General features: G+C 41.7%; 2 protein-coding genes across 5 annotated transcripts in view; one reads left to right on the forward strand and one right to left on the reverse strand.

Annotated features, from left to right (window-relative positions):
* MARF1 (meiosis regulator and mRNA stability factor 1) overlaps positions 1-15709 on the forward strand; it is a 43433-nt gene extending 27724 nt beyond the window's left edge. For 2 of the 4 annotated variants that reach the window (XM_069983691.1, XM_069983694.1), the window contains exons 15-26: positions 416-535; positions 1051-1226; positions 1656-1876; positions 2551-2693; positions 2830-2963; positions 5087-5289; positions 7744-7971; positions 8217-8447; positions 9609-9821; positions 11467-11527; positions 11609-11764; positions 13256-15709. In XM_069983691.1, coding sequence (XP_069839792.1) covers positions 416-535; positions 1051-1226; positions 1656-1876; positions 2551-2693; positions 2830-2963; positions 5087-5289; positions 7744-7971; positions 8217-8447; positions 9609-9821; positions 11467-11527; positions 11609-11764; positions 13256-13473 — 2104 coding nt within the window. In that variant the 3' untranslated portion in view covers positions 13474-15709. The remainder of the gene's footprint in view (positions 1-415; positions 536-1050; positions 1227-1655; positions 1877-2550; positions 2694-2829; positions 2964-5086; positions 5290-7743; positions 7972-8216; positions 8448-9608; positions 9822-11466; positions 11528-11608; positions 11765-13255) is intronic. The other 2 variants (XM_069983692.1, XM_069983693.1) reach the window with 2 other exon arrangements.
* A 3770-nt stretch (positions 15710-19479) lies between these two features.
* The window catches only part of BMERB1 (bMERB domain containing 1), a 103276-nt gene continuing 98704 nt past the window's right edge, over positions 19480-24051 (reverse strand). The window contains exons 4-6 of the mRNA XM_069985408.1: positions 20874-20988; positions 20479-20561; positions 19480-20194 (exon numbers count right to left, since the gene is read on the reverse strand). Coding sequence (XP_069841509.1) covers positions 20082-20194; positions 20479-20561; positions 20874-20988 — 311 coding nt within the window. The 3' untranslated portion in view covers positions 19480-20081. The remainder of the gene's footprint in view (positions 20195-20478; positions 20562-20873; positions 20989-24051) is intronic.

The raw sequence follows: 24051 nt of genomic DNA on the forward strand, positions 1-24051 counted from the left end.
AAGGTATAAGTCAGGATGTGCTGCAGACAAAAGGACCAATTCATGGAATAGAAACCTATAACAAACGAACTTGAATTATGGGTGGGGGTTGAACACTGTTAAATTTTATTAAGTGGGATACCCCTTCTAAGGTGGCGGCAGGTTTTTCCTCCTTTTGTACCAAGCAAAGAATTGTTTATTTTGATGTTTAACTTGCTCAGTTCTTCTTAACCCTTTGGGAGCATTTGGACCCCCCTATGTAATGGTTCTTAAAACAGTCTTGCCAGTCTCTATCCACTGTGTATGCCATATTAAGGGAAAATGTTCTGTTTCAGTGCTGTCTTTTATGAAAATGAAGTTATCTGGTTTGGTCTTGTAAGACTTAAATGCTGGTATAATGAAGTCCTTGTACTCAATAATTTCTATTCTATTTCAGCAGGCATGATTTTGATCCAGACACTTACATAATTCCCTATGTCATCCAGTCTTTGAAAATCTTTGCCCCTCAAGTTCATAGCCTCCTTCAGTCTCACGAGGGCACAGTTCCCCTACTAAGGTAAGAATACAGGTGGGCTGCACATAAAACATGTAAAAGAATAAGGGCATGGGCACACATTGAAGCATTCACACTGTAGGGTTTGCTGCTCAGTTTCCATACAGTCAGGACACTATACTTTGTCCATGCAGTTACAACTTGCATATAGGATATCTCTGCAAAGCAAGCTGCAATAATAATTAACATTGATGTGCATGTGCCCTGTTCTTCTGTTAGCAGACTTCTATGGGTCAGATGACTTGCCTTGCTTTGGAGACATTGGCAAACTAATTTAGCCCATAGACGTCTAACATAATAACAGGGCAAATGCACCGACTGACATGCACTTCAATGTTAATTTCCGCACATTGTTTTGCAAGTGCTAACTGCATGGACAAAGTACAGTGTTAAGCATTAAAGCCCATGGTGTGGATGCTGTAATGTGTGCCTATACCCTAAACGTGTGTGTTTTGTATCGCCTGCACTGGAGTACTCATTAGTCTTTTGTATGTGTTTGTTTTCTACCCCCCCTTCAGCTTCCTTGACTGCTATTCTGCAGAGTTCAGTGCTATGCATATAGTGGAGGAAGGACAAGGAGGAGTGCCACTAGAGCATCTGATCACTTGTGTGCCAGGGGTTAATATTGCAACTGCACAAAATGGTATAAAGGTTGTCAAGTGGATACACAACAAACCACCACCTCCAAATACTGGTAAGTATAACCTTTCTTTCCCTAACTGACTTTGGTTTATGCACATATTATATTTGCCACTTTGTTAAAAGAGCTAATAAAGAGCTAGTCATGCAGTAAGGCTATGTTCACAATAATTGTATTACATTACTGGTTTGTGGAGATAACAGAACAGCATAAAGTTATTTTGATGTACCATAGTGGACATGGTACTATGGTTCATAAATTTTATTGTGCCTTACACTTATATGAACCCACAATAAGATAATTGTAGGGCCTATCCAAATGACATATCTCACCTCCTGAATATTACAGAACACATCTCTTCTGACAAAAACAAAAAACTTATTTTCAGCTCGTTCATTTCTAGAGTTTGTGTGTGTTCGTGTTTAAAAAAAAAAATAATAATATATATATCTCAACCGTTTTCCACCTTGATGCTTTATTTAGATCCCTGGATGTTGCGGTCCAAAAGTCCTGTTGGCAATCCTCAGCTGATACAGTTCAGCCGAGAGGTCATTGATCTACTGAAAAATCAACCATATTGCATAATGCCAGTCTCTAAATTCATCCCAACATATCATCATCATTTTGCAAAGCAGTGCCGAGTGTCCGATTATGGCTACTCCAAACTGATGGAACTTTTAGAGGCTGTGCCGCATGTTCTACAGGTATGTGGCAGGATTCATATCTACATTTAGATTGCATGTCTACAGCATCTTGTGCACTTTTATACTGTGCGTCTTCATTTCTGAGCCTCTTGGTTCCTGTTTCTTAGGACTTTGTATAAGTAGTATATTTTTGGGATTTTTACTTTGTACCACAATACTTTCAAAGGAGGTCAAAGTATACTACCATGCTCCTCTCAAGGTGCCCTATTTTTGGGGCAGCCTTGGTACAAAACATGATGGCTCCTTATAGCTGCATAGATTTACCAATTTATCTAAATTTCTAGTTAATCTGTCAGCTGTAATTGACGTTCCAAACTGCTGACCCTGTTAGATGGCTGTTTTGTCAGAGACATAATACCCTTCAAATATGTAAAACTGCTGTATGTGGATGGATACCTGGCTTTGGTATTTCCCTTGTCATATGCTTAGACTTGTAAGTTGAGTTGGATATTGACTGAAAGGGCCACCTGATATGATGGTTTTGGTGGTCTCTTTACAGGAGCCACCCTCTGGCTAAGTCCTTCCCTGGAGGGATATCTGGCAATGTAGAAATTGCTTTTATTCTCTGGTAGAAAGACTCAAGTGGTTGTTTTTGTAGCTTACCACTTGGGGGTGAATGAAAGCAGGTTGTGTAGTACATGTATTATCTAATTTGTATTAATTTCTCATTTTAGATCCTTGGTATGGGCTCAAAACGCTTCTTGACCCTAACTCACAGAGCACAGGTGAAGCGGTTTACCCAAGATCTTTTAAAGCTCCTGAAGTCCCAGGCCAGTAAACAGGTCATTGTAAGAGAGTTCTTACAAGCTTATCATTGGTAAGTTAGACTGGATACTGGTCATCTCGCAATGTATGCAGGCAGTAGGGTTATAGTTGATGCTATCTAGTGTTATGTTGGTTCATACTGTACACGTGTTTTTTTTTTTCTTATACTACTTTGGATGTTTTAACAGGTGCTTTTCAAGAGACTGGAAGGTAACAGAATATGGAGTGTGCGAGTTGGTTGACATAGTATCAGAGATACCTGATACCACAATATGCGTCTCTCAGCAAGAAAATGAAATTGTGATCTCCATTCCCAAACGAGGTATGATGACGTAATGTCCATTCAACTCTTACCACCCTTTACTTGATATTAAAGTGACTCTGTACCCACAATCTGACCCCCCCAAACAGTTTGTACCATTGGATAAACAACTTTTAAACGTACAGTCCTGTGTCAAGTTGGAGTGGCCTAGTGTCTATGCCCTAGGCCTGCACAGCCTCTGTTTCTCCTCGCTGCCCTCCTCAGCATTTAGGAATGCCTTGACGACCCAGCATGTGTGCATTGTTCAGACAAGTGATGAATAAGCGATATCCTGCCTATGGGCGTTCCTAATGATGAAGAGGGCGGGGAGGTGGTGCAGGCCTAGGGCACGGACGCTCTAGGCCACCCCAATTTGACACAGGGTTGCAAGTTTAAAAGTTGTTTAGCACAATAACTGCATCATCCGTTGAACGGACTCCAGGACAGATCTTGGATTAAAAGCAGCTATCCGAAGGTACAAGCGGTTTGTGGGGGGCAGATTGTAGGTATGTTTGTGGTCACTTTAAATGTCTTGGGTGCTGTTATGTTAAAATGCTGCATCAAAATTGGCAAACTCTCCTTTGCAAGTGCTATCAAATGGCAACTGAAGTAAGGCAGGGAGATGGATTTGGAGTTTGGAGATGAATATGAGTGTCTGTCTAGATGCTCCTGAAAGTACCCAAACTGACTGGGCTGGAACAATGAGCAGAACTGATTGGTTGGTTCACACAACTGTGCCAGTTCTGGTCATACATATTTACAGAATGGGTTTAGACCGAGTGGAGCAAGTAAATCCATACCTGAGGAGATCAAGAAGATGATGCAGCTACATGAGTATTGGAGGGAGTGGTTTGTGCCACATACACCCTACCTTTTTGCTCCTTTTTTAAAGGGAACCTTTCATCACTTTCAGTTTGCCTGTGCCATCTCTCTGATGCCAAATCGGATAGCTTTTGGGTTTCTGAGCAAGACCCCAGTCACAGTCTTAAGGATATGGCAGATTTATTTGGCTGAAATCCATGTAACTATCTCCAAAACAACCAGATGAACAGAACTGATTTTCACTTACAGAGAATTTCTGTGATCAATCTACCTTGAATAAATCTATCCAAAGCTTAAAGTGCTTAATAGAACAGGCGATTTTAAGAAACTTTGTAATTGGATTTATTAGGCAAATATGCCATTATCTGCATTTAAAAAGACTTTCCCCAGGCCCCCCCCCCCCCTCTCATTATCAGGAAATCTCCTCTTGTTGCAACAGACGTGCCCTGTGTAATCTATGGAGAGGGTACGGGGGAGGAGGGAGATTAGTCGGCAGAAGAGCACAGAGGATTACACAGTGGGAGCTGTGTGAAAGCCTCTATTCAGAGGTCAGAAAGGTCAGTGGTGACTTCAGAGGGGAGAGCCCGGTGATAAATCTGTAAATTGACTCTTTGTTGTCCTTTTTGTTCTTTTTTGGTGCCTTATCTCCCTACACCCCTCCCCTCTCTATAGAGATTTTTTTGGGCTAATAAACCCAATTACATTTTTTTTTAAATCACCTGTACTATTGATTTCTGCAAAAAAATTTAAACGACAGGTACACTTTAAGGCAGTGCCTCTCAAACTGTGAGGCAGGCCTCATCAGTGAGGCGCCCCCTAGTTGTTTGTGAGGCCCAGCTGGGGAGCCAGTTTTCACAAATTAACTATGATCTGCACAGTCCTTTTGCTTTTTTGCAGAATTGTGTATTTTAGCAACATTATTAATACATTTTGTACTAATTTATTAGTATATAGAGCTTGGGAGGCAGATGAAAGCATTATTTTCAGCTTTTAAATAGGCTTTCACCACAGATAGTGAGGCCAAGGTTCCCTCTTGGTCTGTTGGGTGAGGCTCCAGTAGAAAAAGTTTGAGAAGCTCTGCTTTAAGGAATAATCACATGAGCTGTTTTTACTGTATTCATCACCATTCGTTTTTATCGTATACAACTTTTTTTATGGTTTGCTGTCCAGGCATTAGAATCACATGTTGTCATGCTCTCTGCTTGCTGGTTTAGAGGTTACATCCTTGTGCCTGAAAGGAGCAATTTTATCCTACTTCAAGTGTTTTTTGTAACAAGTGAGTAATAAGTAGTAACCTTTCTTTGTTTGTCTTTTTGTGTTAGAACGTACCCCAGAAGAGATCGAAAGGACAAAACAGTTTTCAAAGGAAGTGGTAGACTTGTTGCGTCACCAGCCTCATTTCAGAATGCCATTTAATAAGTTTATTCCATCCTATCACCACCATTTTGGCAGACAGTGTAAACTTACATATTATGGGTTTACTAAATTGATTGACCTCTTCGAAGCCATACCAGATGTCTTAGAGGTAAGTAAAAAAGCAGATCTCATTCTGTATTAATCACACAGTACCTAAAGGCCCTATTGCACGGAACGATTGGTGGCCATATTCGACCGATAATCGTCCTGTGTAATAGAAGGCAACGATTACCCTACATGAACGATGTCGGCTGATCGTTGCCAGGGCCGCCATCAGGAATTTCGGGGCCCCATACAACCAAAGTGTCTGGGCCCCCCACATTAATAAAAAAAAAAAATTGTGTGTTCGACCCACGCCTTGCTGGGAGGTATAATTTGGTTCAGATCAATTCTAGAGAACTGGCTCATATACCCCATTTTTCCCAGTGGCTTAAAATGTAACCTCTGTTATACAGTTATAAAGTTGTAGAAACTAAATGTGAACAAGGTGCAATTTAAATGTCACCATACAGACACTTACTTGTATAGCTGCCTCTTGTGCTCTGTATGCAGTGCATTATATTCACCCCTGCAACGTACAATTTATAGCGTGTCTACAAGCCCAGCGGGGCTTATTATGATGAAGACTAAAACTTATACAAGAGTGGGGTAGGGGTTCCCCTGTATTCAGAATGCTGTTGAGTACTAGGCAATGCCCCGTTTGGGGTTATTGAATTTCGAGGGTCTGGGGGGCTGTTTGATTTGTATATGTTCACCAATATCCCCCCCCCCCCCCCCCCCCCCGGTTGCTCACTAACATAGAATATGTTGATAAGGCTAATATAATGAGGCTGTTCCATGTTAGTGAGCATATACAAATCACACACAGATATGTTTCATCTTTTCAGAACCTGCGAGACAAACAATTTAGGCTCCGCACATTTCTAGCAACTTCCTTCCCTTTCTCCCTCCTGTAGGCTCCCATAGTAACTGCACTGTTTGGTGTTATGTGCAGTAAAGCGAGTAGGAATGTGGGATGCCCCCTGTATGTAGGATCCCCTGCTGTGCCCCCTGTATGTAGGATCCCCTACTGTGCCCCATGTATGTAGGATTCCCTGCTGTGCCCCCATGAGCTAATAATGCCCCCAGAGGTGCCCCCATGAACTAATAATGCCCCCAGAGGTGCCCCCATGAACTAATAATGCCCCCAGAGGTGCCCCCCATGAACTAATAATGCCCCCAGAGGTGCCCCCCATACACTAATAATGCCCCCAGAGGTGCCCCCCATACACTAATAATGCCCCCAGAGGTGCCCCCCATACACTAATAATGCCCCCAGAGGTGCCCCCCATACACTAATAATGCCCCCAGAGGTGCCCCCCATACACTAATAATGCCCCCAGAGGTGCCCCCCATACACTAATAATGCCCCCAGAGGTGCCCCCCATACACTAATAATGCCCCCAGAGGTGCCCCTAAAAAACAAACATCCTACTCACCTGATCCGCGCTGTGCAGGCAGAAGCTCTTCCTCCTCTTTGGGCTCCATCTTGCGAGCTGCAGCGACGGGACTTCCGGCAGGCGTGATGACGTCACATCATGGGGAGGGATGATCCCAGCCCAATCAGGAGGCACTCTTTTTGTATTGTGTTGGGAATTAACCCTTATGCCCATGTCACATCATCACGCCTGCCGGAGAGGTCACGGCCCGGCCTCCCATAGGCTGCTGGTAGGAAGTGCCGGCAGCCTATGGGAGAGAATACAGGAGTAGGACGCTGCCAGGTCCTGCTCCTGTATTCTGATCGCTTTAATGTTCCGCCCGCTCAATGTGCGGGCGGAACATCAAAGCGATCAGTGCGTCCCGAGAAGCTGCGCGGCCGCAGCTTCTCGGGATGCTCAAAAACAGGTGGCAAGGGGGGCCCTAGTCTCTTAGGGTCCGGGCCCCATACGGCAGTACCAGTTGTACTGCCCTATCGGCGGCCCTGATCGTTGCTGTCGTTTTGTCTTTCAACATTTTGAAAGACAAATGACTGTGATAGCAGCGATCTGCCACTATCCTCTATGGGCTGCCTGGACGATCTAGTGATCACCCAGGCAGACCAATCCCCCATCCCCCCCCCCCCAAGGCTCGCCACGGCCTCTCGTGCACTTGCCCGCTCGCTGCTGCAGCGTGTAATAGTGGCAGCGAGTGGGCAATGAGGAGCAAACGAGTGCTCGTTTGCTCCTATATGTCACCCCGTATAATTGGGGCTTTGCATACACATGTAAACATCTATGTGCTTGCCTTTTTTTTTTTTTTTCTCCGTTTCTTTTTTGGTCATTCTTTACTGGAGGTCTGTTGTGTAAGGATTGCAGCTCTGCAGTTAAAATTGATGTCAGAAACACTTATGAGACCTGTTTAAGACTCTGGAGGACATGTATAGGTTTATAGAGGCTCTTGTTTTAAAGATATACTATAATCATTTAATGCTTTCATTGTCCTTTCCCACAAATGCATCCCTATTGATAAATTTGGGTTTCACACAACCTAAATCTTATGATCCCTACTTAAGGGTCTGAAATCTGTGCGTTGCTCACTCTTGTAGGTTTTAGAATGTGGTGAGGAAAAAATTTTGACCCTGACAGAAATGGAGCGTATTAAAGCTTTAGCTTCACAGCTTGTAAAACTTCTGCGCTCTCAGAAAGACTCCTCCTTAATGATGCCTGACTTGCTTACTGACTATAGCAAGACGTTTGGCTACAGCCTGAGGCTCCACGACTATGATGTCAGCTCTGTACCAGCATTGATGCAGAAACTATGCCATGTTGTTAAGGTAACCAGACCTTTCAAATGTCATGCAGCATCTGTTCTGCATTATATCTAGTCACTGGGAGGATGGTACTACCACAGCGGTGTTGTGTTTTGTAGACTCATGGGTAGCACAAGGATTGGTGGTTCTGTGGGCGCAAGTTATTCTATTCTATCTTTTTTAGTTTGCTTCACGTTTTATTATCTGAAGTTAGTAAGTCTAAATGCTGTAAATATGCATGCTATAGTGTAATTTGGTTGCTTTTTTAGATAATAGACACTGCCGCTGGGAAGCAGATCCAGCTGATCAACAGAAAGTCGCTGCGTTCCTTAACTGCACAGCTCCTAATTCTGCTCATGTCGTGGGATGACTTGTCTTTACTCACTGTTAACCAGCTGCGTCAGATATATGAAGGTATCCATGGAGTTCCTCTTAATCCATGCGAATATGGATTTGTTTCCTTGACTGAACTATTAAAAAGCCTTCCCTACTTGGTTGAGGTATGTTGTGCTTTCGTTTCATTTAGTCTCTGCTCACACTTCGTGTACTGTTCTGCTATATCTAAGATATTGAATAGTGGGGTACTTAGAGGTAACCTGTTACTAGTTTATGCTGCCCAAAACACAGGCACATGAGGCACATGAGGCACTTGCAGACTTAACACAGTTCTATATGATTCACTTGTGATGGTTGTGCTGCTTCAGAGTGATTGATAAAACTTGGGTCCTCTGACCCTACTGACTGATCTCTGAAGGAATTAAATCTGTCAAATTCCTTCAATCAGTTCCACAGACTAGCCCATGTTCTATCTACAATTACTATGGATCCTGACTGCTCTGAATGGTCATGCTATAGCAGAGTACACATAGAACTTGTGCATCAACAATACCAATTGCTGTCAATATCCAAGAAAATACTAATGACCCCTTTTAATGTGGTATGCCTTTTTTCACTTTTTCTTTTTTCCAATATTTTCCATATTCCATAAACATTGGTACTTCCATTCATGGTCAACATACCAAATGCACACAGACAGGACTGCCCCCTGATGCATGCCGTTTCAGTGGGCTTTGCCCCTTTACCTGGGCAATATGGGCAAAAAATAAAATCTTGATGACTTATTGCTAGTGATGTTGGTTGTAGTAGCAGCCATAGTATGGTGAATGGCAGTAGTGGGAGTGGTAGCAGCAATAGTGGGAGTAGTAGCAGTTATTTGGGAGGTGCGGTGTGGGGTCCTCATCCGCTCTCCGGTGATGCTGTTCTTCGTTTCTCCTGCCTGGGGTGCTCCTCAGTGTGCAGCTGATGCTTCGACTGTGTGATTGGCAGATCAGAGTGCACTGTTCCGCCTGCAGGTTAGGGTGCGTTTTTAGTTTTCTTTTAGAGATAGACAGCAATTGTTGTTCATGTTTTAAATCCTGTCTGTTTTGAGAGACATAGAGATCTATCTATCTATCTATCTATCTCAGAAGGGGAGTCCCTGCCAGGGTTTCATGCTGCATCAGATTCTATTCCACTCTTGTTTCAGTTGCGTTATTGAAGTGACCATCTCTGTTTGGCAGAGTTGACGTGTTGTGACCCTCCACTATCGGCAACTTTGAAACTTTCCTTTAGGTAATGTTTGTCTATGTGAGCACTTGCATAGCTGTCTGTTTCTCGTACAGGTACAAACAAATGAAATGAGTGAGGACTGCCTACAGTTGACATCCCTTTACTTGTTTGCAAAGAATGTACATTCATTACTGCATACTTACCACTACCAGCAGATCTTCCTACATGAATTTCCAACTGCGTATAGCAAGTATGTTGGGGAAATACTGCAACCAAAGCATTATGGCTATAACAGTCTGGAGGAGTTGTTGGGAGCAATTCCACAGGTGAGTGAGGTTGAGGTGGGCAGTAGTGGTGGATGGTTTGCTTTTTTTTTTTGTTTTTTTTTTTGTTTTTGAGACATATACAAATATTGAAAGACTGCTTTTGATGTGCAAAACACATGTAATGAAAATATTATTTAATATTTATAATATAAATCTATAAATATTTATAATATTTCTTTAGTGTATTTAGCTGCAATGCCAGGTACAGTGCTTTACAGCCCTTGAAGGAGAGGCGCAGTTGATCAGCGGGTTGTCAAGAGTCAGACCCCCACTGATCTGACATTAATATTTATAGCCTATCTTTAGGATAGGCTATAAAGTCCCCAAGAACCCCTTTAAGGCTATGTTCCCACACAGTATTTTTGCAACCAAAACCAGAAGTGGATTGAAAACACAGACTATGTTCACACACTGTTGAAACTAAGTGGATGGCCACCATTTAATGGCAAATAATTGCCGTTATTTTAAAACAACGACCGTCATTTGCCTTTAAATGGCAACCATCCACTTAATTCAACAGTGTGTGAACGTAGCTTTTCTGTGTTTTGAATCCACTTCTGGTTTGGGGTGCAAAATACTGAGCAAAAATTCTGTGTGAACATGGCCCAAAGAGATTAGCCGGCGTTTATATTTAATATAGCTCAAGAAGAAATTGGAGTAGAATGTTCAGCTCCAACAGGTGTTAAAAAAAAAATAGCTGTTTATTCCAAAAAAGTTTAAAATATTAAGAACATGGAAATCCAGCTCTAACACTGATGCGTTTCAGAGCTTAGCGAAACTTAGTCATGGGCTGGCTTTATTATTGCTGCCCTTTTGGTAGACTTGTTATGCTTACCCCTCATCATTCACTTTTTGTCCCCTGGCGACTGCAACTCTGCTACTACAAGGACAAACTTGTCTCTGCATTGACAGCCCTCTGAGCCAATCACTGGCTGATATGGGACCGCGGCGTGGCCAGTGATTGGCTAAGCAGGCTTTTACTCCCAAGTCCTTTTTTTTGTTTTGGAAGTAGAAGAGCTGCAGTCAGCCTAAAATGCTGCAATATATTAAAAAAAATAAGTTAAAAGCTGGATAATCTAATGTTTTCTGAAAGTATATATTGGGTTTTATTCTTTAGCTGTACAAAAGGAGTGATACTTCTTCTACAAATAGTTTTCACAGAATTTGTGGTTTAAATACTCCCCAGGCTGAAAATGAAAACACACATAGCAGTTTTTTTTTTTGTTTTTTTGTTTTTAACCGCCACTGCAGTTTTTGTGCCAAAACCAGAAGAGGATCCTACAGAAAAGTAAGTCCTTCCCATTTAAATCCACTTCTGGCTTTGGCACAAAAACTGCTCTGGCAGTGTGTTTTACCAGCCTCAATAAAGTAATGCTTTTACAACAAAAGGACTGTAACTCTGCACTCAAAGGGATTTATAAAAGACTCTTGTCTGACTTTCAGCCTGTGATTTAAAGCAGTCACATCTATGTATAGAAAAAAGATTGCAGCACCCATACACCATGCTAAGATTGGCTTGCTATAGAACCCTGTCATGAGCTACAAGTGCTTTGGTAAAACTGCATGCAAACACTAAAATACGCCAGAGGAAATTAGTAATGTCCCATACTACGTAAGAATTAATCCTATGATTGTTTGCTTTTAGGTGGTTTGGATTAAGGGTCATGGACATAAGAGAATTGTAGTGCTCAAGAATGACATGAAGGGTAAGTGGATTAATAGAACGTTTACTGGTTGGTTGTTTACAAAGAACAAAGCTAAAATTAATGCTGCAATTGTTTCCCCAGTTTCTCATCAGACAGAAAAAGAACTCCTGTGCCTGGCCTCACCTGTCGATCTCTTGTGTGGCCCTGTCCCTTCATGCCTTCCATCTCCACAGTTGCACCCTGATCCAGTTGTTCAGAAGTCTGCAGACCTCATACAATTTGAAGAACATTTCTCTGGTTGGAGTGCAAATCTAATAATGGTGCAAACCCCAAAATATATATATATATATATATATATATATATATATATATATATATATATATATATATATATATATATATATATATATATATATATATATATATATATATATATATATATATATATATATAATATATATATATATATATTATTTTTTTTTTTTTTTTTTTTTTTTTTTTTTTTTAATGGCCACTAGGCTTTTTGAGCCAAAGCCAGAAGTAGATCCCGAAGTACTTTTATATTTTCCATACCTTTTTTTAAAAAATCCACTTCTGGCTTTTGACTCAAACGGTAATGGCGGTATTCCAAAAAAACTGCCGTGTGTTACATAGTTACATAGTTACATAGTTACATAGTTAATACGGTTGAAAAAAGACACATGTCCATCAAGTTCAACCAAGGAGGGGATGGATACAGGGAAGCGGGAGGGGTGATAGGTTCTATACATATGCATTTATATTATTTTGGTCTAAGAACTTGTCTAGCCCTGTTTTGAAGCCCTCTACTGTTTTTGCTGTGACCAGATCCTGTGGTAGACTGTTCCACAGATTCACAGTTCTCATGGTAAAGAAAGCTTGTCGCCTCCGGAGGTTGAACCTTTTTTTCTCCAGGCGGAGGCAGTGCCCCCTTGTCCTTTGAGGGGGTTTTACCTGGAAGATCTTTTCCCCATATGTCTTGTAGGGGCCATTTATATATTTAAATAAATTAATCATATCTCCCCTTAAACGTCTCTTCTCCAGACTAAACAAATGTAATTCTTTTAATCTCTCCTCATAACTAAGATGCTCCATTCCCCTTATTAGTTTAGTTGCCCGTCTTTGTACCCTCTCCAGCTCTAGAACATCCTTTTTATGAATCGGGTTCCAAAACTGGACGGCATACTCCAGATGAGGACGCACCAAAGCTTTATAAAGCGGTAATATTATATCCCTGTCCCGTGAGTCCATGCCTGTTTTAATGCATGACAATATCCTGCTGGCCTTAGAAGCAGCTGACTGACATTGTGTGCTGTTCTGTAGTCTATTATCTACAAGTACACCCAGATCCTTCTCCATCAGCGACTCTCCCAGTGTAACTCCCCCTAGGACATATGATGCATGCGGGTTATTAGTACCCAGGTGCATAACTTTACATTTATCCACATTAAACCTCATTTGCCAAGTGGACGCCCAAACACTCAGTGTGTCTAAGTCATCCTGTAACATCTGCACATCCTCCATAGACTGTACTGTACTACAAAGCTTGGTGTCATCTGCAAAGATAGAAACATTGCTGTTAATTCCATTCTCAATATCATTAATAAACAAGTTAAACAGAAGAGGGCCCAGTACTGACCCTTGGGGTACACAAGCATTCCAGCATTACTCTCATCTCTGGAAAAGTGTGCATCATGACTTTTCTTACTTTTCAGTATTTTACCTTTTTTCATAATCTTGAATTTAACTTTTTTTTCCCCCTCCTCACAGGCTTGGTGAATGATTTCCACAACACACAGTCTATCCACTCACTGTTGGGTGAGAAAGCACTTTCTAACTGTGTGAAAAAGACTCCCAATCCCTCTTCTGCTGACTCAACAGAGTCCAAGATTTCAAAGGAAATACTGGAAAGCCCAGTCAAGAAACAGAGTAGAAACCGAGTCCGATTGGCTGCAAACTTCTCATTTGCGCCTGTAACAAAATTGTAAGATTTGATTTCTTCATGGCTGCACTAGGACACACAGGGTTCCAGGTCGTCTTTAATCTTTACCAAGCCATGAGCCCTTAAGGACCACATTACTATTGGTCCTATACCTTTATAGTATGCTGCTTCAAAAGCTTTTATTTTTGAACATTGGTGGTATAATTTTGAGACCTCCTTGTATAGGTTTCATTCTATGAACGGTGAAAAATGTTTTGTGGAAAGCAATGTTAATTCACTTTTATTTCGTCAAAGCCTCATCAGAAGTATAATCCCACATTGTATAGTAGACTGTTTTACATCCATTTCGTCAAGCAGTATTATTCTTCAGGCATGGTCGCTCAGTGTCAGATACCGTTTTAGCCCTTTACTACTTCAAAGCTCCACCCTTATAATTTGTGAAAACAGTCTTACACGAAGGCTTCCTCCTCCTCCTCTTTTTATTGGCACTGAAAGAACTAAATAACTTTAGGGGGTAGGGTCAACTATGTTCATTTTTAGGTTTTCCTCAACTTTCTATTTCTTGGCTTCATTTACATCAAGGGCTGTTTCAGGTGACTTGTGAGGACTGCACAGATATCTTCAGGAAATTTTAAGAAGTAGTCATGATAAAAATAAAGTTGACACAATTTTCTTTTTTTCTATGTTTTGCACTGAAGAACTCCCTTGTCCAGACATATGGCCCAGCTTGCCTTTAATTCCGATGTAATCCACAGATGAGTTTCAAAAAGTCAGATGTGCTTTCAGTTGTTTTGCATTGACTGGGGGAAAATGTAGCCTTGACCATGTCTTGGGAAGGATCTAAAGTTTTGCACACGTAGGTTTCTGATTTCTTTATACATTACTATGCATCAGATGCATAAATCATGGATGAAGGGGCAATTGCAGATGTAGCAGTCAACTTCAGTAGATGGTGCTATTTCCACTGAAACAGCAGGGTTGCCTACAAGTGGAAATGTCAAGGTTTTCTCTGCGAACCTTGATTTAGCCTAAATTTCTTTAGACTTGGCACATGAGGGGGCAGTGATGGTTTGATGAAATGGCATATTTGTCTTTTTAACTGTCTGTAGATGTTTTTATTAAAATTGGTTTGGAAACCTTTTTGTGAGTTTAGGAGAACATGCTGCATGGCTTTTGAGAAAGGCTGCACTTTCAGTAAAGCCAGTGGACTTTGTTTGACTGCATAGTGTCAGAAGGCCTCAGAATCCTTCTAGGCTAACCTGGCTTTTACAATGGGTTGTATTTGCCAGGCGAGAGATGGTTCCTTGTAGAACCTTCTACTAAAGGTTCTACCTTTGTTTTGTGTTGGGTTCTTTGCAATACACTTAGAGATGGAAGGCTCCATAGCCATCTAAATTAAAGTACTTTTTACGTAATGGCTATTAAGTTGTTTTACCTTCTAGATTTTGCACAAGAATCTTTTAATTGTGGCCACTTCCAACTGAAAGTTGTAGCTACTGTGTAGGTGTAAGAATTGTGTGTCTATGAATATATCCTATTTTGTTTTCTCCTTCTGCACTTCTAAGCTTGAGTCCTTGCCAAAGGCAATTCCTTTAGTAAATGGTGGCGGGTTCAAAATATGAAGTCCAGAATAAGGTTGTCCTTTTTTTTTTTTTTTTTTTTTTTTTTTCTTTCTTTTTTTTTCTTTTTTTAAAGGCTGCTTTTAAAAAGTTCTGGTTCTATAACCATTCAGTGTAACCTTATGGATGAATTATGATTTTTCATAAGGTGGACAGAAGACAAGGTTTTTCAAGTGCTGTGTGAGTATCTGTTTTTTCATAGCATGTAACTACAAGTCGCCTGAAACACTCTGCAAACACAATATAGTTCTACAGAGTGATCTAAAGCTCCTTGCCGCATAGAGGTTATTATACTTGTGATAACAGCTATGGATTTTAGTTTCCCCTCCAAGAATTCTTTACATGACCATCTCTTTAGGGAAAAAATTAATTTAACTTCAGTATGGATGGTGACCTGCATCTTACACATTGGACAATGTCTAGTATTTAATTTTTAAACTCTTTATCAAAGAATTCCTTATGAGGCTGATTTAATACTTTATTTGGAAGAATAAATATTTAATTTGCAACTGAAATAAAGAGTAACCACTTTGTGGAGGCTTTTGAAGCTGTCTGGGCTGAAAAAATGCACTGTTCTATTTTCTTTTCAATTTTAAGTCTCAATACGTCATTTTGTGTTTTGGGACCAAATTCTTGTGTGTCAATAAACTATTTGCAAGCATTCTCAAGAGTGTCTGTCTGTTCTTGCTATTCAGGGACACTTATCTATCCCTTGTAGGGTGTCATTGTGATGAGATATTAGGCAGTCATGACCCATCTTGAAGTGGATGTGTTCAGTAGGCGGCAATCTGGGCTAATTTGACAAAATTTCTAAAAATTATAGAAAGTATTGCCTAAATTTTTTATTTTTTTTTTGCCTTGTTTTTTTTTCCAACAATGATGAGAGAAAAGTTTAAATAACTACATTTGATTTCCATGAGTGAATTGAACCCAGGGAAAAAAAAAACTTTGGTCTACAGACGACTAACTCCTAAACTACAGTTTTAAAATGGCTATAGCAGATTGCAGATCGGTCCCCTGTCTGAAACAAACACTCAGACGCTGGCCGACTGCTTTGGGAGCAGGAGACCGAGCAGCAGAGATTATTCATGAAGAGGGAGAGGAAAGCGGTGGTGAGACGTGCTAGAGTGTGGCACAAATGCTGAGACACAATTCCTCATTGACTCCTCATTTCTGTATAAGACCAAAGATTGTGCCTAATCCACTCTATGGGCTTTTACCAAAAGGTAATATCTTCAGAAGGGTACTGCCAACTACAGCACACTGTCAGGCCCTGGTGTAGGGCCTGGGTGCTGACATATTCCTAAAAAGTCACAGCTCTTATGAATAAACCACAGCACGTGAATCATTTTTTTTGCTTCACGGAGTATGAGAACACAAATGCTTCCGTCTCTTTAATTTTTTTCAATGCCATCTACGTATCGCAGATGAAATGCCACAGTGCTTAAAGTTTACAAATGTATAATTCCATTTTGAAATCCACAAAGATACAAAGAATTGGTTTACTTACAGGCTTCACAGTATAACAGATCCTAAGACATTAAATATCCTACTGCAGTCACATACAGTGATTTTTGCGATGTCCAAGGAAATACTTAACAAATTCTACAAATAGATTGGAAACTTTGTTTTACACATATAACTGCTAAAAATATATTTGCGTTCTATTCTCAAAATCGGAGTAAAGAAAAAGTTAAAAAGACTAAAAATAAAACATAATTTTATCTATTCTTGGAATTGCATGTTCTGTAATACCTGAATTAACACTGTCATATTGTTAACCCAATGGTACAACAAAATAATTGCAAGATATGAATAAAAACCTGCAAAACATAGGGTACACAACTGGCAGTATAGACTATAACAGGGTCATGATCCCACCCCCCCCCCCTCCCCAAATCTGTCAGACATCTATTGGTCATATAGGTCCTAAAGTGACAGCTAATCATCATGACTTTATATACAACATGAATTAATCTGGATATTCATCAGTTCCCATTGGCCTGTTAAGAAAATTAGAACTTGTAAACACAGCCCAGTATGGTGCCAAGGTATCTCTGTGAACACATAGGACACTGATAGAGAGAGAGGGCTTTGACAATGATGTAGAACAATATAAGGCTACTTCAGCAGCTGTACATAAACCTAAAAATGAACATTACAGTACACATCTGGTCACTTATCTATTGTTCCTCAAGCCTAAATATTTTGTAAACTTTTAGCACTTGTCTGGGAAAATATCCTGCTCTGAGTGTACTGCCTGTCTATGTAATTTGGATGGTCTGTTAGATGACTGCCCTGTCGTCTAATCCAAATTTATCTGCTTATGTTTTCAGAGGAGGTGTCTTTGTAGGTGTTCTAGGAGTGTGCAAGTCCAAGCCTCCGATGAACACTCTGCTTGGACCTTCCCCTGAGCACATTCTAAGTAACATCTGCAGTCATGTATGCTTGGCTTGCCTTCGTGTCAGGAGCATGTATAGGGACTCTTATCATGTTCCTTCAGAGAGGACATAGTAGGTTTTTTATATGCATGGTAAATCTGTCCTGCATACAGACTTCCCTTGATGTTGAGCTCCTCCTTCTGTCTTGAATCTAGCCTTTATCATACTTGAATGGTTAAAACAGGACTAACAAAATGTCACAGAAAAATGTTCATAAACATTGACCATGTGTACTGCACAGTTAATAAAAAAAAATTATAAGGGAATTTGACAGCTCTAGACTATACTGGTAGCTAAAATGCCAAGGAGGCTCACCTTAGGATGCATACCTCCTCCCTGTCTTGACTGATATACAGAGCTTGAATTCCAGCACTAAACCAATGCACTTTAAGTAGTAAAAGAGAGAAGTGGGGGAGGGAGGTGGCATGCATCCTGAGGCTCAGCACAGCCTTCTTGACACCTCATCTTTGAGCATGATGCTATAGCTGACTGTTTCCCTTTATATTTCGGTTAATTAAAGGTAATTAGTACAATTGGACAACTATGAAAAGTGCATGTTGGGTAATGTTAAAATGCAGAGCATTTCCCATATTCCATGTAGTTTACTTAGGGGAATATTAAAATATTATTCTGTCATTATCCTTCCTCCCAGAATACTTGAATACTTAAAAAAACCCTCATTGCATCGGTAAGAAATCTATGGCCAGCTTAAAAGAGATTTCTACAGCTCAAATACTTGAGTACCGTCAAAGGTATTGTCATCACTACATGGATGACTTCTACTTTAAAGAGGTTGTCCAGCAAGAAACATTTTCTTTCAAATCAACTGGTTTCTGAAAGTTATATATTTAAGAGTTTTTAAATTAAAGTAAATTAAAAGTCTTCCCATACTTATCAGCTGCTGTATGTCCTGCAGGAAATGTTTTCTTTTCAGCCTGACACCATGCTCTCTGCTGCCACCTCTGTGTGAGACCGGAACTGTCCAGAGCAGAGAAGGTTTCCTGTGGAGATTTGCTGCTGCTGCTCTGGACATTTCCTGTCTCGGACAGAGGTGGCAGCAGAGAGCACTGTCAGACTGAAAAGAAAACCCGATTTCGTGCAGGACATAAAGCAGCTGATAAGTATGGGAAGACTTGGGATTTTTAAATAGAAGTAAATTACAAATCTATAGAACTTTCTGAAACCCGATGATTTGAAAGAAAAAGATTTTCGCTGGACAACCCGTTTAATCTTCTTTTGAGAATGCAGCCTATGTCCAGTATGGAGTTTCTGGGAAGAATTATTATTTACTTTTGTAGTCTATTATATATTTTATAGGCACGTTCAAGACAAATCAGGGTGCAAAATGTTGAGCGATGGAAGCCAAATCTTCACAGACCTGATATTTCTTTTAGTTTCTTCCTAGGTCAAAGAACTTAAAATGTTCATGAACCAACATTTTGCCCCTAATTGAACATTATTGTTATTAGGACATCAAGCCCTCAAATCATCACCCAAAAATGTGGGCGTGGATGTGGCTCTGGTGATGTACACCTTCACGAATAAAGAAACATTGATGTAGTTAAGGAGTGGGCATTTGTGTTGGCGACAAGTGACATATAAAGCTCATTGATAATCCAACAAAGTACATTAATGAGATGTAGACTATTCCCATTATTTTGACATTTGTTTTCATCAATGTTCGAATCATTAAATCAAATGCCTGTTGGTTGCTAGAATATAAAATTAGGGGTACTTCGGGCTGGGGGGCTTTTTTTTTCCTATGGCCGGAGAGGAGGTGGATAAGGGCAATGACGTCCTCTTACCTCCCTGGTTCCAGCGCCGTGTCCTGGATAGCGCTGCTTCCTGGTCTCTGCAGGAGCTTGAGATGTGACGTTTCAAGTCCGCTCAGCCAGTCAGTAGCAGAGGCGGGATCCTGCCACTGACTGGCTGAGCGGACTTGAGATGTCACGTCTCAATCCCACGTCAGTGACCGGGTAGCGCAGACTGGGAGCGGTGCGATCCGGGACACGGTGGTGGAACCGGCCATAGGAAAAAAAAAAAAGCAACCCAGCCCGGAGTACCCCTTTAATGATTTCCCCCTGGGTGTTAAGTTATTTTAATCCATCTTTTACTTTATTGTAATTGTCACGTATGGTAACTAGACTTTGTTCCTGCCAGACAATCCTAGGGGGTTAATGGCAGCTTTAAATACTGAAAACAGAGAAGTTGTAGGGCCGTTTGCAGGTCATACGTATAGACTGTGCGCAGTCTTGACTGATGCCGCATGTTAATTTCTCAAAGGAGACCAGAACACGGACTGCTAGTTCTACTAAGTAATCACTCAGGCTGGTATAGACAGTACTGTTTGCTGGCCACCCTATATACATATATATGTAGGTATCTTGGTACAGACACGCTCCTCTTAAACATGCTCATTGAGTGATCCATGCGACAGCGAGGGATTCACTATTGATACACTATTGGTAAATGCGTTACTGTAATATCTACAGCACGAACAGTTCTTGGTAGCAGGATTCTAGATGCATTGAACCCTCTGTTAAGGAACCCATCATCTTGGAGGAGCCTTCAGATGACTGGATTGAGGCTGTGTGTTACATGACTACGCACTGGGTAGTACCGCAGCAATCTTTAAGGATAGCCATTCCTGTCTTTGTTAAAGAAGGTTTACTTGCGGGTAGTTCCTGTTTCTTCTCGGGAGGGGTACCTGCAGAATAAAACACACTGTCATTGGTCCGGCATGATGGGGAAAGGACAATGAATCATGCAAATGTCAAATTGAATTTATCTACTAAGGATAGTCAAATGGCTGTGAACCAATGGGAGGAGTAAGGGGTGGGCTATTATGTAAAAAAACTAGACCGGATCCCAATATGTATAGACAGTATATTGCACAGTAGGACTCACTAAATGGAAGACACTTGGGTAAGATTAGTGTATCCGTAAGGCCCACAGGTCCCTTTTGACTCCCTGAACACAGTGACAACTTACTTGCAGCCGGCCTTGTGACTTTGTCCAGAGGCTTTAATTTGATGCGTAAGAAGTCTGCAATTTCCTTATCTTCTTCTTTTTCTCTGTGACAAAAAAAAACAAAACCGTAACTATGAGTATCTGTACACATGTATTTCTCTCTGTCATATAAGGATCTTCATAACATTGTCTATTGTATTCTATTATAAACCTTTGGTGAGGGGATATATCATGCAGTACATTCTTATAGATCCCCATTAAAATTAATGGAGCTGCTTCACAGAGAGGTGGGGGTTTAGTCGCACTAGGGGTGGGCTGGCCGTTCTGCTAATGTAAAAACTTAAAGCGATCTACCTGATAGTACATTTGCTTTAAACTGTTGGTCTGTCAATTTTGTTCCTGGTCAGGACCCTTACCTTAACCGCTCCACTTCAGCATCATCTACAAGGAAATCCCTTTTCTGTACCAGCTTCTGAATCTTCTGGATCAATTCATCCTCTCGTTTCTTCTGCTCACTTGTTTTGACTTTCTCTGTAAGGCGTGAAATGAATATATAGTCTTATTAGTGCTCGTTTCCTATGACTATTATATAATTTATCATATGTACTATTATATTTGCATTACTTTCTATTTTAGATCACGATTCTCTCCCTGGATGTGCGGTGCACTGAATAGGCCTATAAACTTCTATCACTGGGTAGTCTGCGGAGGTTTGCAGGAATGTCCACAGGCTATCATTGTTCCCTGCTTCATGAACTTTTAATACTTACACAATTACATTGAGTTGCTACACGAGACAAAATCATGACATTTCTCAGCTTGATGTTGTGCGAAGTATATGGAATGTATGGGATGGGATTTGCCTCTAGCTCCCTTGTCCTGCTTCCCCTACACTATAGTGTAGTTATTTTCCAGATGATGTTCTCGACAATCCTAAGGAATCTGCAGCAGCCACCGTCGGGAGTCGGGAACTCTGTATAGATGGCGACATTACTAATAGGTGACAGACTGGTGCAAAATGCGACATTAATTCCTTTATATGTTTAGTGGCAGATTAAGGCGTAATGTGCTCGAGAGGTTTAAAACCCTTAAAACTAGCCAGGATTGTCCTAAAAAGAAGAAAGTTGCATATATTGGATATAAACTATTTATTTAAAGGGGTTGTGTGAGTATAAATAAAAAGGTTTTCCTCTTGTTTTTTATATCCCCATGTGCTATTTCTGGTATTGCTGCTCAGTTCTATGCATTTGAAAATATGTTACAGAGTTTTTATCACCTAGATTTGTCTTTACTGATCAGAGACAGATACTGGAGCACGTTCTTTTTTTCCAATCTGTTTCCAAAAATGTATCCATGTTTTCCAGGCAGTCCTCGGGCTGCATCCACCTTCTATTCTAAGCCCTAAACTTTTATTTTTCCATCTGTGGATCTGTGTGGGGAATCACTTGTTGCACCCTGATCTGTAACTGTTATCTGTATCATTTTGGGGTTGATAAGATTTTTGATCACTTTTAATTCCAAGTTTTCTGGGATGTCAAGTCATAACTCCTTGCTCATCTACCTAATTGGTGGTCTTATCGGGCATGGGCCTGCCCCTGTAATACTCTTATACTACTTTGCCTCAAAGCTCTGAACTATTCTCTCTCCTTAAAGCGACTCTGTACTCCTGTACAATATCCCCCCTACCACTTGTACCTTTGGATCAGGGCCGCTTTAACCAGAGGGCACATGGTGCACGTGCACCGAGCCCACTGGTTAAAGGGGCCCCCCCGAGCAGGCCGGCCGTTGCTATGTGCGACCAGTGCTGTCGCACAGGGCTCCGGCCACCAGCCTGTCAGGGGGGAGCGCCATGGATGGGTAATCTACTTACCCCTCCATGGCGCCCCCTGCAGGGCACCCCCCCGTCCGCTGCTGCTGCGGCGGCGCTTCAGCAGCAGCGATACTGAGAGAGAGAGAGAGCCATTGGCTCCCTCCCTGTCAGTCACTCTTGTGGCCGCACTTCCTGCGGTCACAAGAGGCCGCACTCTCCCTCTAGCGCCCGACGTCACTGGAGCGTCTGCGCGAGGGTAATGGGAGTGCAGCCTCTTGTGACCGCAGGAAGTGCGGCCACAAGAGGGAAGAGAAGAGGAACGCGTGGACCTAGGTGAGTAAAAGTGTTTGTTTTTTTCAATGTTATATGGGAGGGGAAGCGCATATACTATTGGGGAGCACAGGGGAGCTATATACTATGGGGGTGCACAGGGGAGCTATATACTATGGGGGAGCACAGGGGAGCTATATACTATGGGGGAGCACGGGTCTATATACTATGGGGGAGCACAGGGGAGCTATATACTATTGGGGAGCACAGGGGGCTATATACTATGGGGGAGCACAGGGGAGCTATATACTATGGGGGAGCACAGGGGGCTATTTACTATGGGGGAGCACAGGGGAGCTATATACTATTGGGGAGCACAGGGAGCTATATACTATGGGGGAACACAGGGGAGCTATATACTATGGGGGAGCACAGGGGGCTATATACTACAGGGGAGCGCTTATACTATTGGGGAGCACAGAGGAGCTATATACTATGGGGGAGCACAGGGGAGCTATATACTACTGGGAAGCACAGGGGCTATATACTATGGGGGAGCACAGGGGAGCTATATACTACTGGGGAGCACAGGGGTCTATATACTATTGGGGAGAGCACAGGGGGGCTATATACTATTGGGGGGAGAGCACAGGGGGGCTATATACTATTGTGGGAGAGCACAGGGGGGCTATATACTATTGGGGGGAGAGCACAGGGGGGCTATATACTATTGGGGGGAGAGCACAGGGGGGCTATATACTATTGTGGGAGAGCACAGGGGGGCTATATACTATTGTGGGAGAGCATAGGGGGCTATATACTATTGGAGAGCACAGGGGGGCTATATACTATTGTGGGAGAGCATAGGGGGGCTATATACTATTGTGGAAGAGCACAGGGGGGCTATATACTAATGGGGGAGCGCACAGGAGGGCTGTATATAACTGGAGGAGCACATGAGGGTCTATATACTAAAGGGACACCTTAAAACTATGGAGGCACAGAGGGGTGTAACTATGTAGGGGTACAAAGGGGTGTAACTACTGTATAGGGGTACAAGGGACCTAACTACTGTATGTGTTGGAGCCTAAAATATTTGTTTGGCAGATTCTGGAGAGAAAATTCATAGCCAGGAGAAGACTTCAAGGTGGCCCAGGCTGGATGGAGAGAAAAAGAAAAGGTGACAGACTCTAGGGTTGTAGTGTTAGGGGGTCATGATGTGACGGTATTATGTAATGGTATCATTGGTGATATCTTTCTGTTTTGTTTAGTGCAGTTTTTATGTTATATGTAATCACTGTATGGTGGAAATAGTGTTATAAGGTAACCACTGTATGGATTGGGGCTCTTGATACAGTGTGGGGGCAAATTCAGTACATTATACAATGTGCCGAAAGGGAAGGGGGGGGGGCCCACTCTTGAGGGCTGTGCACTGGGCCCACCAATGTATTAAAACGGCCCTGCTTTGGATAGCTGCTTTTAATTTAAAATCGGTCCTTGGGTCTGTTCGGCAG

Source organism: Dendropsophus ebraccatus, chromosome 9 (genome assembly GCF_027789765.1).
Source record: "Dendropsophus ebraccatus isolate aDenEbr1 chromosome 9, aDenEbr1.pat, whole genome shotgun sequence".
NCBI lineage: Eukaryota > Metazoa > Chordata > Amphibia > Anura > Hylidae > Dendropsophus > Dendropsophus ebraccatus.